The sequence below is a fragment of the Diuraphis noxia genome, unplaced genomic scaffold (assembly GCF_037042655.1).
Source record: "Diuraphis noxia isolate RWA-SAM2 unplaced genomic scaffold, SU_Dnox_SAM2 contig0001, whole genome shotgun sequence".
Classification (NCBI taxonomy): domain Eukaryota; kingdom Metazoa; phylum Arthropoda; class Insecta; order Hemiptera; family Aphididae; genus Diuraphis; species Diuraphis noxia.
The window spans coordinates 100,182,251-100,199,149 of NW_028301711.1; the positions used below are offsets into that span (position 1 = coordinate 100,182,251).

General features: G+C 28.0%; 1 protein-coding gene across 2 annotated transcripts in view; it reads left to right on the plus strand.

Moving 5' to 3' along the window:
- The first annotated feature begins 7,356 nt into the window (after window positions 1–7,356).
- The window catches only part of LOC107166200 (MFS-type transporter SLC18B1-like), a 35,702-nt gene continuing 26,159 nt past the window's right edge, over window positions 7,357–16,899 (plus strand). The window contains exon 1 of one of the 2 annotated variants that reach the window (XM_089216626.1): window positions 7,357–7,595. In XM_089216626.1, coding sequence (XP_089072752.1) covers window positions 7,548–7,595 — 48 coding nt within the window. In that variant the 5' untranslated portion in view covers window positions 7,357–7,547. Of the gene's footprint in view, window positions 7,596–14,449; window positions 14,604–16,899 lie in introns of those variants that run through there. The other variant, XM_089216625.1, reaches the window with a different exon arrangement.

Below are 16,899 nucleotides of genomic sequence, written 5' to 3' on the forward strand. Positions count from 1 at the left end.
TCCTGCATGGCATTTCTTGGTGTAGTACGTAGGTATTTGATGAATTAATATTTGCTGAACTTTTTGATCGATTACTACGACAACAATAATTATAAAAATTATGACTGACGACTGTATCATACTGGCACAAAATGTTAAATGATTATTAAAAAATTTGTGGATACCTACTTATATTATCATAACATTTTAAAATTACCCATATTTACATAACTCGAAGTTTTGATGTAATTTTGATGAATTCGAGTTAAGTATTTTAAGTAATGCATATCTCAAAGTGAATGTTTAGCCCCTTCAGCTTTCAGTTATCACATAGACATAGGCGCCACTAAAGTAAAAATTCTTAGGGGGGAGGGGCTATTATAGCCCCAAACAAATTAATTCGCATCAATTTGAAATGTAACATTACATTATAATTTTATAATCAGCATTTTTTAATTAGCTAACTGAAGCCTTATACTGATTAAAGTTATAAAATAAAATAAACTTTTACAAACTTCGGTTTGAATGGCTTTTTAAACTTCACTTTTTTTGTGATACGTTATAACTTAGTTAATGTATATAACTGGTTTACTTTGTATATAGTAATATTATTTTAGAATAATAATAAAAATAAAAATATTTTTTTTTAATATTAAAATTATATTATATTGTATAATAATTACACATAATAATTGTATACACATTGTCTTCGTGTTATTTTTTCATGAGTCCTAAAATTCATACAATAGATTCTTACTAACAATTATTTATTTAATTTAAATAAATGAATACTTACGTTATTCAGTAATCAACCAGGGTACGTACGAATAAACGGTACAGTGACGGGTGACAGTAGGTATTGTGTTGAACAGTTCCCACCCATTCCTGGTTTTTGAACAGGAAAAAAAATATAAATAAAAGGGTACGTACAGCATGACAGTTGACCACTTTAAATTTATAATTCTCTAAACTGATAAACTGTAAACTATATTTGAAAGTAAAATACATAAGTTCACAATATTTTCGTTGCTATTGTATCTTCATCACAGATAGTAACATTTAAATAATTTAATGTATATGTCATATCGATATCTGTAACCGTTTCTGAGTTTCACATGCATAATCAATGGACCACGGGGGCGTATCATAGGCGCACTAATGAAATTATAAGAACACCACTCAAATACTGAATTACTCGATTAGTCAAATTAATTAGCCAAATCTATTCGATGCTGTCGTCAGGGAACATTGTTGTACGCAAGTGAATGTAAAGCGAGAAGTCCGATTACATTTGAGAGTTAATTTATTAAACTCGTTCACTCGTTCAGTAGCCATTAGTCGCTATTGTCTGTTCGCAAGCTCACAAAGTCCAGAACGGCTTAGAACACAACAATAATTGTATTAAATCAAACATTTTAGACTAGAAATTCAAAACCAAACTAAAAAATGTATCCGCTAGATGGCAGAGCTTATTTTTTGGCGCGGGTACCTACACGATTTATTTACCAATTTGCTATACACAGCTGCACAGCACCCCAACATTTGAACTTTGTAATATTTTTATTTGTCCATATTGGCCTATTTATTGTGCAGTTTGAATGAATCTGTATTAGGTATTACCATTTTCTAAATTTGTACGCCTTTAGTTTTCGCCTCACAAACAATAAGATACCGGTGTGAACTAAATGTATGCCTATTGCCGAAAATCTTACCACCTCCCTCCTAAGTTCAAATAGTGATTTATATATTTGACTTATTTACTCCTCCCCAAATTTAACCGATAGTGTTTGGTTTCATAATTAAGTACATAATTCGTATTTATTTGTACTTGGTTAGGTGAATTAGGTAATTATGTCCGCTATTTATTACTATTATGAAACAACTGTTTCAATAATGACTAGGTATTAACTACGTATGATAAAATAGCCTGTACCATTGATTAAAATAACTAACAAATATTTAAAAAAATAAAGTTTTTTGAAACAATATCATATTAAAACTATAATTATAATATAATATGTAAGTACATGCACACTATATTATTATAATTAGTACCTATATGTATAGGTACCTACTAATATTTATTTGAACAATAACTATTGAAAAAGACGCTCTGCTGTAATGATGTATCGAATGTACATCCTACTGCGTCATCGACCAAGTCAAGAATAAATTTAATTATTTAAGACCTAAGTCATTTAAAATGACTCATTTTTACCGTGTATACTCTAATGTTATCATCAGGCATGTCAAACAAGCGCGGCCAGTGGGCTGCATGCTGCTCTCAGCTCAATTTTTTGTGGCCCTCGGCTACCAATATTAATGAACAAAAACATAAAATAAAATATTAATGCCGAGTTAAACTCCATTTTCATCATATCTTATCTTCTGATAAACTAATCGATTGAGAATTTTTTATACATTTTTTTTTTTTTTTTTTTTTTGGCCCACCTGATACTTGGAGTTTGACATGCCTGCATTGCATGTAATAAATTTTGAATTAAAATCAATGAACAATTATCATGGGACAGTATGCCAGCCTCTATTTTTATGGATAATTTATAATTTATTTATATAACAATTAGTATCGATTTTGTAATGTAACAAAAACTAAAATGAAATGTTTAATAAATCAGTTCTATCGCAGCGATTTATATTGCTATGATCCCTTGAAGAGTTCTCAGAGATGTTGGTTATCTGGATGGTTTGTCTAAGCCTAAGACCCCGAACACCTTCACGTCAGTCGTCACTTAACACATCAAAAGGAATAACTTTCGTCTGAATAATATAAAAAGCACTAGGAATGATTTCATTGCTTTGCACCTAAAATGGCATTATTTGCACTTATAATAAAATGTTTTGTGATCGACCATTGGAACTACATTTTATTCAACCCTGCATACGGCAATTATTACGACTTCCTATTTAAATGTTGAACCACTGTAATTCATAATAATAAAGTAGGTATTTATATTTACACTGATAAAACGCTTTATTCTTCCAACTTATTATTCGATCGAATGTCGGCTCAAAGCAGCAGTATGGTCGAATGACGGGAATATAATTTTGTTAAAATTTAATTAGCGAGCGTATAATAGTAAGTACACGTGAAACTATATATTTTAAAAGTTCCTTTATAATTTTCAAAAATCATAAAATAATTAACGAGATACCTATGCATTAACCAACGTTGCCTATACCACATATATTATGTTTTAGTTACCAAATTATTTTTGTTTATTTCTTCGAGATAATTAAATCACATCTGCTAAATATTTGTTTTTTGTATGCGGGAATAATGAAAAATATGTATTACGTAAGTATGACTAAAATTTTAAATTATTGAAACGCTACAAAATTATGTACGCAAGTACTAACTATACAAATAATATTGTTACCAGTGTCTGAGTGTAAGGTATATGGTATTACTATGAAAAGGGCATAATAATAATATATTTAAACATTATCAAATCGTCAATTTCAATAAATAATAATGCAATGTATACTATTCAACAATTGTGTTGACACGAAATATGGATAACACACATATACACGCATTGAAACTTTCAAACAGGTAATTTACTAATTTATATTATAAAAATTATTGAATATTATAATATAATATTGAAAAAAACGTGCTCAGTCGTAATAGATAGGGGCCCTCTTAAGATGTTTGATCCGATAAAGACACCGTTCACAATCGTATTTTACCGATGGTAAAATTTAGCTATACTTAATACTTATACCGATGTAATAAAAGCACTACAAGACAATAGTATAATATTAAATAATAAAATATTATTATTTCTGTTTATACCCATAATATCTAATACTACAGTAAATAATAGTGATCGATGAACCTATGTATGTACATAACGTGTTCTACCTAATCTTATTTGGATTTATTATAACATGTATAAGTAACACATACGCAGGTATAAACAATAGTTACTGAACTTCTGATTTTCTGAACATAATTATATGTTATAATAATTGACTACCTATAACCTTTCTTATTTACAAACATTATAAAATAGGTACTTAGACAAAATAAAAAACGTCTTGTAGGTTAGGTACTCTATACTAGGCCTCTATTCTCTTTTAGTTGTTTATATGATATTATATACAATACAATACACTCAAAAACTGTTCAAGTAGGTTACTACAGACTATTTTGCACTAACACCTTATAAAATAATTTACGATTATTGCACTGCAGTTGTATTTTTATCGCCTACACATGCCTACAGGTCGAATCGAACAGTAATAGGTACCATCATTTTTATAAGATTTTACATCTCCATATCGAGGTCAATAATTTTACAAGGAAGAGTATATTATTATACTGAGCATTTTGACATAATCGTTATACTTAGATACCATGCAATTATCAAAATAATATATTGTTTTCCATTTATTTTTCTCATCTGTTCTATTCTATTCATGTTCAAATCATTTTGTAATAAATCTGCATCCGATTTTCAATTTATGAAAACGTTTATAATATTAACTGTAAATATTAATTTAAAACTGTATTTCGATTAAATGCAAATAACAAATAAAACTATACGTTTATGTATAAACACACGGAAATGTATAAACGCACTGCACGTCTGCATGGTTTACCAGATATTATAAAATACAGACGTTTCCGGGCGGATATTAAAACATGGTTGTTAAAATGTTTGCGTCGTATTTCGCAGATTTGTCTATGCAAATGTGCATAAAACAATGAAATAACAATGTAATCATATCATCAATATTGGTTCATCGTGAGGTACCCATGAAATGATGTTATATATTTATTATGCTTATGCGTGTGTGCGTATAATAGCTGGTCTCTCAATATATTTTACAATACATTTTTTTATAAGTTGTCAATACGGTTGTAAATTATAATAATTGATAGGCAAATGACAACGTGTATAGTACCTATTGGTAATTATAATATTATAGTGGATGATGAAATATTTTGTTTGACGTGATCCTCCTCATATTATTCGGAAGAATAAATAAGGTATACGCGTACAAATATTACTAATATTAGGATAAATGCTGTTACGATTTATAGTTATAATTCCCCATAAATATTAACAACTCTTATGAAACACCGCAGTAATACCACATAGGTACAAATTATGTATTGCACGCTTATTGTGTCGGTATCTAATCTAACACAAATATTAGATTTGGTCGTTTCATAAAACGTCAATTGATCCATGATTAAGCCTTAATTCGAATCACGTTGTTCAAATGTACATACAAAGGCAAAAGAGTTAATCATTAACAATATTTCATCCATAAACATAAAAACAAAACAATATGTTGGAAGTATTCATTTCACCTTACCTAATTTTATAATGCACTAATATGTAAACGCATTTGGCTTTGGATTTACGAATAGATGAATGTAGATAATTATATTGATGATAACTATACATCATAAAATACATATTCTGTAAGTAAATAAAAATACAACAATTTTTATAAGTTCCCTCAATCGATCACTAACAGCATATAAATATAAAATATCATTTTTTTTATCATTATTTTACGAAACTATTTTTTATTTATATTTTATTTTATCGAAGTCTATAAAACGAAGCAAATTATATGGTTATATATGAGGTAGGTACCTACGAATAATATAAAAATACTTCATGTGGATAAATTGTCTACAAAATATATTACTAACACAAACCTGAAAATTTTCACTTTACACAATATGGCCAAATTTTTACAGGTAATTAAAGCAACGAAAATTCGTTTTCTTTTTATAGGCACTTGAAAATATGAAATGGTAAATTTATGCATGTAATAAATATCTAAATATCTAAAAACAGTAAAAACTGAATAACTTATCTCCATTGAGTGTACAATTATTATTTATTTACTAATTATATGTACCTATATAGTATATGTAGATTGTAGATAGATGTAGAGCTATCTACTTATATTATAATACCATGTTTAAATAAACATATTATAGTTTATTATTCATATATTAGAAATTAATAGTGAAATTTTTTTTTAATTCTGTGGAGGGAATAAAAACTCTTTCTGTAACTACATCGATCTGTATTTATAGGAATAATATAGGTACTACAATAATATGCTATAGGTTACACCACGCCGACAATTTTAAGTTTGGCGACCAACTATAATAGCAACAGCAACATAAGGTTCCTATTTACATAAAAAAAAAAAAAAAAAATGGAAACACATAATAGACACAAAATAGGTATTTCATACTTATATATTATATATATATGAAAATTCAATTTGTCTGATGTTGTGTCCACACGAGTTTACTCGTTACACCTGTAAATAAACTAAAATGTCGCCCAAAATTAAAACTCTTTGGTGTTTACCGCTTTTGAGTAGACTAGAAAATTTATCCAGAAACACGAACGTAGAAATTGTGTCACCGCAATTTGGATTTTTTCGCAGGTATGTTTACGCATTTTGTCGGCATCATATAGAATTTTGCTATTTCGTCGCCTCGTTGCAGTAATTTGGTATATAGCACTGAAATGTAAATTTGTTTACAGTACCTATCTATCCCGATTCATGAGCATTCGTGTGATCCCGAGTTACGAATGGTGTTGCATATTATAATTAATTTAAGACCAATTAGAAATTGCATAGAGTCACATTCAAGATCTAGAACCTTGTTTATGGACATTTATTGGCAATTGACTTGCTCGAGAATTGTAACTATATATGCATGCCGATATCTGCAGGGCTTCTGTTGATGTTTCGTTTTATTTTATATTATGGTATAGGCAAATCAAAAATACTCGACCATAACCATATGCTGCAGCAATATTATTGTTTTAATAATGCGAGTAGGTAAATATAATTGCTCGAGTCTATTGTGTGTTATTATTATCATTATCTAAGTACTAAGTGTCTTGTGATGCGTATTTCGTATATTATACCAGCGTATGTATAAATAATATTCTGTCTCTCAGTAGGTATCTCTATGACGACGTACACCTTTATGTACCTACCTATTATCTAAACAGCGCCTAACAATAAAAAATAATATTATCAATTATGATGGAATAATGTGCATCGATTTAAAAAAAATTATAAAAACATATTACCTATAATATCAAACATAATCATTCCTCTGTCGTATACGTAATATTATGATGTACCCACACAGTGGTACGTGCAGGTATATAAGTATAAATCCGATAATATGCGTTATTATGACACTAATAATAATTATATTATTATAATTGCCTATATAGTTTTGTACTTTGATACTTTGTCACACTTATAACGACCCACGTTATCTCACGTGTTTTTATTGGACGTATTTTATAAGATAACTAATGCCTTATTATTGACTTTTTTTCTCCTGAACAATCGTTCAAAACTCTTCAGGCACTTACGACCTGTGATCACCAGTGATCTAACCTATAACCGATATCATAGCCATATTAATTTCAATCGAATTAGTAACGAGCTTCTTAATAGTAAATAATTTTAGTATTTTTAAGTTATCAAATTTTCAAATTTTTTTCAACAAACGGTTTCCAATAAAATCACGTGATATTATGCTCTTCGACGAATCCAGACATCAACATTATACCAATCATATAAAGGTAATACATGTATTAAATGATATGAAAATCGTATAATAACCACAATACTCATTAATTATATCCAACACTACGTACATATAGGTAAAAGATAGTATTCAAATTATTGTAGTTATTTAGTTATTACCGTGATGGTTAGGCATAGGTACGCTCTCTAGTCCTTATTTTATTTTTCTTACTATATTTTATTTGATATTGTTTACAAACGAATAATTATGAAAATATTATATCCATTTGTAAAATGTGTTTAATGGGCCTATGCGTGTATTCGTATTTCGTACAATGGATGTAAATATTAAATGTACAGAGGCTTGTAATTTTTAGTTGCTTTTTTTCCTATTATTTATGTATACTACTTTTATATTTAGATGCTAAGTATGTTTTTTATATCCATGGCGTTTTTGCCCTCGACCGAATCCCCTTACGCTGTTGTCGGCCGTTTTAGTCGTTAAATATTTTTATGATAGATACGTAACCCTCACATTTATACATTAGTCAACACCACTGTCTATAGTCTATACCCTGTCATTAAAGAGGACAATCGTTTTTTATGCATCGTGAATGATACGGTTGACTCACCAAAATCCACGTGATCACGCCAACACCGAGAAGTTGGTCGGAAATGCGCAGCTCCGATGTAAATCAAACCGGGCAAACTGATAATATTCTTTTTTGAGACTGAGTATTATATATTTTAATAGTGATGTAAAACAAAAGAAAATAATATTGTTTGTATACTCTACTCTCAATAACCATTGGTGTCGACCAATGCGTACCTGCCTATAATATCACTACCTATGATTAATTTCATGTAATGAAATCAAATAGTACAATATTTAATTACGCGGTGCTGAAACGATGATGCACAAAAGACGATGTATTATTATAATATAGTGTCTTTGATGCCTAGTCACAAAGACCAAAGTTCATGTTAAACAGCCGTGGCATGCACTTCATGACGTGTTCACGATGTTTATCTGTTTGTTTGCCAAATAATGTCATTGTAACCGTGTCATAATAATAATTCACATCGTTTATTCCATTGCAAAATAATTCATATTATGGACACATGGTGGTCGATGATTATTAAATGCGCTTAGGTTTGATTATTTATCTTTAGAATTAAATATTTATACAAATATTTTAAGAAAGCATTGGGATTAGTATATAATACTATAATTATAAACATTAAAGGGGTATCTATGGAAAACGGTTTTTTGAAATATTTCAGTCGATTCTGATAATTTTCTACAAAAATGTATTAGTTGGTTAGATGATAAATATGTATAACTTACAAGTTATTAAAATACATTTGGCAGACCATCAAATTTTACACACTACTGCGTTACTATACACTTATTTTTTTATAAATGTTTGAGATTCTGAGCGAAGCGATTATTACAGTGAAAATGAATTTATAAATCACATATCATCATCAATATAAACATTTTTCAACATTCAATTTTGAAGGTATCTATTGGTAGAAAATTGTATCTAGTAGGTGAAAAGTAAAAACGTCTCGGTACTTTTCAAAATAATTAGGAAAAAAACACAATTATGACGTAACACCAGTTTTCGATAAAATCGATCTTATATTTTTGGTTGTAATATTCAAAAATGAATTAGTGTAGAAATTAAACTTCTAAACAAATATTTATACACAGAATTTTCTAAACATGGTTTAATTTTTAAATTGTTATTTTGTCTTTTGTTGAATTATTTAAAAAATACAAATATTTGAAATGTTCTACTTTTTTAGTTTTACGAATGACAAAATTATTGTTTATGAATGTAAACTGAAAAGCTTAAAAATATAGCACAAAGTTCCACTATTCAAAAATATCTTAAATTCATAGTCACTTTTTTTATAAGCGTTTAAAATTCTGACGAAGTTCGTCAAAATCAAAAAATATGTAAATTATTTTGTAATTAAAAATTTATAGTTTTTAATTTTATCCCCATATGGCATAAGCTTTATGCCTATATGTATACATTTTTATGCGTAATTGAAACTTAAATTTTGATAAACATTTTTACATGAAATAATATTACAATAATTATATTATAATATTATATCATGAGCGATTTGTTTTAGTAAAAATAAGTCCAACTAATTAATATAGCATTACCTACTATAAAAAAAATAAATTATTAATAGCAATACATAACTATAATTTATAATAACATTTCCTTAGAAATACAAATACTGGCGGCTGACAAGCCGTCTCGTTCAGAATCGTTTTTTTCTAAGTATAGGTACCAATAGGCAATAATGATTTATCGTTGAAATTGAATTCAACACATCCATTGCAGTGACCTATTCAATGACGAGCCCAACACATACTGTATTGCAGAGTGACTTCTCCGGTGTTTGGATAATTTTGTCCGGCAAACATAGTATACATATGTTATTCAATTTTAGGGTCAAGATTTGAAGGCGAAATGCATTATTTTTAGTAAGTCCCATCCAACGCTTTTCAAGTATAAAATCCGTTACATGTATCAATTTAAATAACCGAAATAATGTGGTCGATATTGTAGTATAATTTAGAAGCATAAATGTACCGAATACCGAGAAGGTAGGTACTAGGTAGTTAATAATTGAATGCATTGACGTCAAAGTTCCATAAGCATTTTAACTTTGTCGGGAATTGCAGTGCATAATATTTTATTATTTATGTATAGTGGATACAGTGATATATATAGAGACTATACATTGACTTTTACAACATACTTCCACTACTTAATATTATTTGTCGTCGTGATGAATAATTTAAAATATAAGTAAAAATAAATCTGTTTCGTTGTGATAAATGTTTAAATACTTTTAAAAACAACACTACGGTCTACAGACATCCATATTATATTGTACACTCAGCTATACCTATGTATATTGATAGGTGATCAAAATAGTCATAGAATAAACTATTTGCTAGTCTAAACTTTTGTATTTTTAATTTACATCCGACAATTTGTTTAAAATTTTTTAATTTGTATTGCTCTAAAATTCGTTTAAAGGCTTAATGTAATAATAGAATATATTTTTTGTGATACATCTTTATATGTATATTTAAAACAATGTTTAGCACAACATTTATACGTTATGTTGCTATAAAATAATTATTTGCAAATGATTGTGGCGAATTGTTTAATGAATTGTTATTAAATTTTTAATAAATTGTTTGATGAAAATTGGGTTAAAAAAATTGAGTTAAATAAAACATTGGCTTCATTTGGGAGATAGGTACGAAAGTGCATGTCGGGTCTTTAAAAAAAATATATTATTACGTTTTAATATTATACTAATAAATACAATTATTATTATTGGATTTTGCCCCTCTTCTGCGGACACACCTCAATGTATGACACTCGCCACCGTGTCGATCCTCAGTTATACCCGTGGACCGTGAGGAGGGAGAGTGAGTTTGTTCGGTTACAGCGGAAATCCCCCGAGTAAATATTCAAATACAAAATTAATGGATTGCAGTTTCACGAGAAAAGCGATTGGTTTTGATTTAGCTTGCCACATGCCGCCATTGCCACCTCCGCAGTATGAGTATAAAATAACATGCACGAATTGACGTCACTGCAGCAAGACCTTTCATTATAGTATTGAGTCTGTGTTCAACGTATATTACAAATGACAATATTATCATATTGATGAAAAATTGCAATAAATTAAACATTGGAATTATAATTAGATACTATAAATCAAAGCGTGATACATAAAGTGTATTTAGTTATTACACATATGGGGCTAGACTGTATCATACAATGCATAGTCTATAAAAATAATGTCTACGTGAAAAAGTATAATATTGTAAAATGCGATAATGGCCAATACAGTATAATAATAATAATAATAGCAATTATAAAACGGTAAACAACAACAGCACATTAATTAATTATATATATCTATATAGTCTATATTTAGTGTTATTTATTTATTTATTTACGGAGAAAAAAAACTCCATTTACAAAAAGTATGTACAAATATAACAGTTACAATATAATTTCATAGACAAAAGAAAGCTTTTACAGTGTGTGATGGGAATCAATTTGTATATAATGAAAAGTAAAATTAATAATAATAAAATAATAACAATAATCTCGTAGTTCAACGATTGGTAATATTATGAAAATTTAAATTAAACCATATATCTGTTTGATATCATTACTACTACAATGAAATAGATCTAAATTGGCAAAATTACCTAATAACATTATCATATTTGCTGGTAAATTTAGGGAATAATTTTTTTTTGTGTTTCGTAAGAAAAATAAATTATTATTTCTCGCGTTTTTTGGGTTGGTATTAAAATTTAAATTCTCTAATAAAGATCTGCAATCAATTTCATAATTAAGTAGTTTGAATAAAAAATTTAAATTCAAATAATTTCTACGGTTTTTTAGGGGAGTCATATCAAAAAAACCTAAAACTCCATTATAACCAGTGTGAGGTTGTCTTTCTATTCTACATTTGAAAGAAAGGAATCGTAAGAAAGAGTTTTGAATAGATTCGAGATTTTGAGTAAGTTGTATAGAATTTGGAGACCAGATGAGGGGAGCATATTCTAATTGGGATCGAACAAAAGATAAATAAATATTTTTTAAAGCAAGTGGATTATTAAATTTTGAGCAGCAGCGTTTAAGGAAACCTAGTTTTGAAGATGCTTTGTTTTTTATTTTGTGAATATGGTCGTTAAATTTTAATTTGGTATCAAAGAAGATACCTAAATCATTGACTAATGAAACACGTAGTGTGGGGCAATTATTTAAATTATAGTTAAAGAATGAATTGACTTTTTTATGTGAAAAGGTAATTACAGAACATTTATTTATAATTAATAAATCTGAAGAGTTTTCATAATAATTATTAATTATGTTTGAACGCGTTAATATCTGTATAATTGCCAGTTCGATTTAAAAAAATATTTACAATAATATATACTTATTGAGAGGTCGAGGTTTTTATTAGCTTTTTTTATTAAGTTTCTAAATTGGGTGGCTCACACGTAACACATAAATTTTGTTTCGGATCACAAAACTCGAATATTTATTTTATTAATATATCGAATAGGGTCGCCATCCCATGTTAATAGAAACAAAAATTAAAAAATAAATAAAATAAAGTCTAGCCGAATCTCATGCGTCAATATGGGATTTTTCTATTCAAGAATACTTCAAACAAATCGTGGGTTTACCTACCGAATGTTATCCTCGACATTTTACTAAACAAACAGTAAATAATGGTCAATAATCAATAAAATATTTTTCACGTGTACATAAACGCATTGGTCTGGTTGTAACCCTGCAGTGAAACTTGTCTTAACGGACAAAATATAATAAGGTCCCAAAAAAAAAAAATTGACATGATCAGAAACATTTCTATAATATGTACACCTGTCTATAATGAACACTTATTTAAACGACCCATAAGAGTATAAGTAGGTTTCGCTGTAGTTTAATAGCTACACCAAAAAAAAAAGGTTTTACAAAAATTATAGGTTGATTCCTATTTTATCCGTGAAAAAATCCTCATTAAATACTTAAGACAGATCATTTGCAAATTGTAAAAACCCGTTTGACATAGATAATTTTACTTACCGTTGATAAGTAAGCAAAAATTAATTTTTTAAACATTATCATTTTGTTGTTATTATATAAGTACCTATACGAATTTGAAGTATTTTGAAACGGACATATTTTTATATTCAGTTAACTCGTCGTAGAAAACGATGCCGATGCGTAATATAGGTCTGAATGTGTTTGATATGAATGTCTTCATGTAGGTACAAACTTAATAGATTATCATTATTATGAGTTGTGTGAGCCAATTTATATTATTCATCCAATTTTTCTTTCATAAAATATTTTGTTTAATCTCTCCCCTTGGTATTATGGTATACAAATTTGGGGTACCCCTGGTATGTTACTAACAAAAACAAAACCCTACACTCAGACCTGAAAATAAACTACGTATAAATCTAACCTAATTACTACAACCACCGGAGTTAAAAATGATATTATTTTAAATGTTAGACAGTAGACATCATGATATAATTATTGTTACCTCACGTGAAAAAAGTCAAAAACACTTAATGTCAATTAATACCTAATTGAATGTCTTAATAATATTGTGGTTATAAGTTATTAATTTAATTCAATAATTACTCGTAATTACTATGAAGTATGCACTACATTCACACTAATTTACATACTTAATTGTATTGTTATCAAATATCAGTTTATCATTTGTTCATTTTTTGTGACGTAAAGATTTTTATTTTATTTTTAAAAAATTTATTTTGAACGTACACTTTAAAAAAATATTTTGCAAAAACAAGCGGGCCCCAAGAATCCATTGCATCTTGAACCCTCCCCCTCCTTCCACAATTACACCGGCCTGATATTAATAAATGTCCCAACCTTGATTATAATAATAGGAAAACGTCCAATCGATTTATCTCCATGTGTCTGCATTATAATTAATACTACCTATAACATATTTTCGTACAAAAGTTCTCGGTTTACGAATACGTTCCAGCGTGGAAGCCGTAAGACTTTCGTGCCTCTGGAAATTTAATACAGCTTATAATTGAGAAGTTCTGCCCCGTGTATAAATTATGCCTACATTCATTATTACGGCAGTAGTTCGACGGTTTTGTTTTATTATTATACCATTTTTTTTTTTTTTTTTTAATATATTATTATATAACACTCAGTCGTGAGCCGATGACACGGGAACAAACGGAGTTTTTTTTCGTTCTGTCGCCTAGTCGATTTTCTTACCACCGGCGGGCGCCTGCCTATAGTATATCTGCTTGCGATATTTTCATACCTACTTATTTGTACAGTTTAATTAATTGGTTCCATTCAAGTCGCTGCAGCGGTAAATAGAACTACAAACAGGTACTCGAGCCAATGTAATTTATAATTTTAATTTCATACGGCTTCATGTACGAATTAGTGTTGGTGCTGTGCAATTTCATTGAACGTTATCTTCTTAAAGTACGTAAATCACTTCATTGATTCGATTACAATTATCTATATAAGTATAGGTACAGTCAACTACTTATAATCACAAACCCTCGGCGATAATGTCCTATAGCTGTGCTCAATGTTTAAAATGCACGTGGACCACCGCGGTATGAAAAGTACTTAGGTTGGTCTTACACATTAGATCATCTCTTAGAATTTACATTTTATTCGATTAACGCTATATATTGTAGGTGCCATGCGGCCAATATGGCAAAAGAACTTTTGGATTAACTAATATTATATTACTGGTTTCATTATAACTACCTAAATTCGTAAAACGTGCAGACAAAAAAAAAAGCAGCAAAAGTACATACAAATCTCGAAAGTACAATGTGCTTTAAAATATGTATTATAAATCATAATATGCGTCATAATTTTTTACTTTGGATTTTTAACAACTATACATTGTCCAATGTAAAATTATTTTATTAAGATGCTATATAGTGCCAGTATTTTATCCGTCAATTAATGTGAATATAATGTTCGTTTAAAAATATTTAAAACCAATTTTAAAATATTTATAGTAAGTCAGGAAGATATTATCAGCGTAGGTATACATTTATGCATGTTAACAGTCGTCACAATAATATCATCATAATATATTGCAGAACCAAACTCAGTTTAAATTTAAACTTAGCTATTTAAATTATAATAATTCAATATAATATTTCCCGACGCTGGTGTTTTTGGGTACCTATTACAATTATTGAAAATCCTTTAATTTTTTGTATAAATATTGACTATAATTAATATATGCAAATATTGTATGACCCTATTAAATTTTGTAATATGAAATATATTTTGCCATATGAGTTTGATTATAAAGTATAGGTACCTACAAAATACATTCCCAAAGCGATTTTGTAAATGTCGGACAAAGATAACCCTTAATGTTAAGCTATCTAGACTATTTAGTATTTTACAATTTAGCTATTTAATATAAATTACTTTATTTATAAATTGATTAAAAATGTTGGTTTATGGAATGTTTTGAATAATTTTTGATACTTATCATTGTATATTTATTAAAAATATTTAAGAATATTCCTTGAAATAAATAATCATCAACATGTAAAATAATTTATATTAATTATGTTAAACTTTTCTGGTCCCAAGTTGGTATTACCAAATGCATTATAAAATATAGCTTACGAATTAAAATTACCATACGAAAATATTAACGAATTCCGAATTGATCGTTAATATTAGTGGGTAATTAATAAAACATGTTAGTGAATATCTGAAATTTGAATAAATATATAATATAGTTACCTATTAAGTAGCTAATAAATTGTAAGACACAAACCAAAGTTTACACTAAATGTTTAAGTTACATTAAATTTTTACACGTGTTATACTTGAGTATTAAAAAATAATGCTTTTTTATCAGATAAAATTGAGTTTCATTAATTTAATCTATAAGTAATTTATTAGTAAATAATAATAATAATAATAATAATGAAAATAATAAAACTACATACAAATGAATAATTAATAAATACATTAGTTCTAAGTACCTACTCCGTGAAATATAATAATTGAATTAATAATATGGTACTTAAAAATGATAATGACACAATATGTATAGCATGGATACTAAGACCTTATCGCTTGAATAATATTTTAGATGCGTAAAAACTAGAAATATATCATTGATTTAGCTGTTATTTATAGAACGTACCTACCTATTTAATATTATTACGTAATAAAAAAAATCAATGTTTCATGATACAAATAAAACAAAATAAAAGTTAATTATTTTTGAAAACCTCTTATAGAATTTAAATATCCATCATACTGTTACTGTGTAGGTATATTTACAAATCATATTAATTGTAATTCAAAAGGTAAACATAACATTATAAATTATAACAGTAAGACGTAATGCTTAAAAAATATCAAATACGCTTTGTCTCGCACAATTTTAACATGGTTGTTAATTAGTAATTTACAGTTTGTAGGTATGTCAACACAATGGTAATTTTTAATATTAATAGTTATACATTCAAACTTCAGTTTCCGAATAAATAGCACAAGTATTCAGGAGAGTTTATCATAAAATTATTGAAATTATTTGAATACAGAATAGGTAGCAAACTAGCAACACTAGCAATTTAAATAAGTAGTTGTATATTATTCTTCGGACATAATAAATTGTATTTTAATCTTCCCGACCGTATATTTTAGATAGGCTCTACCTAACTTCTGATTTATTTATAATTGTATGCAAACACAACGCAGGTGTAATTTACATTCGTCAATATAT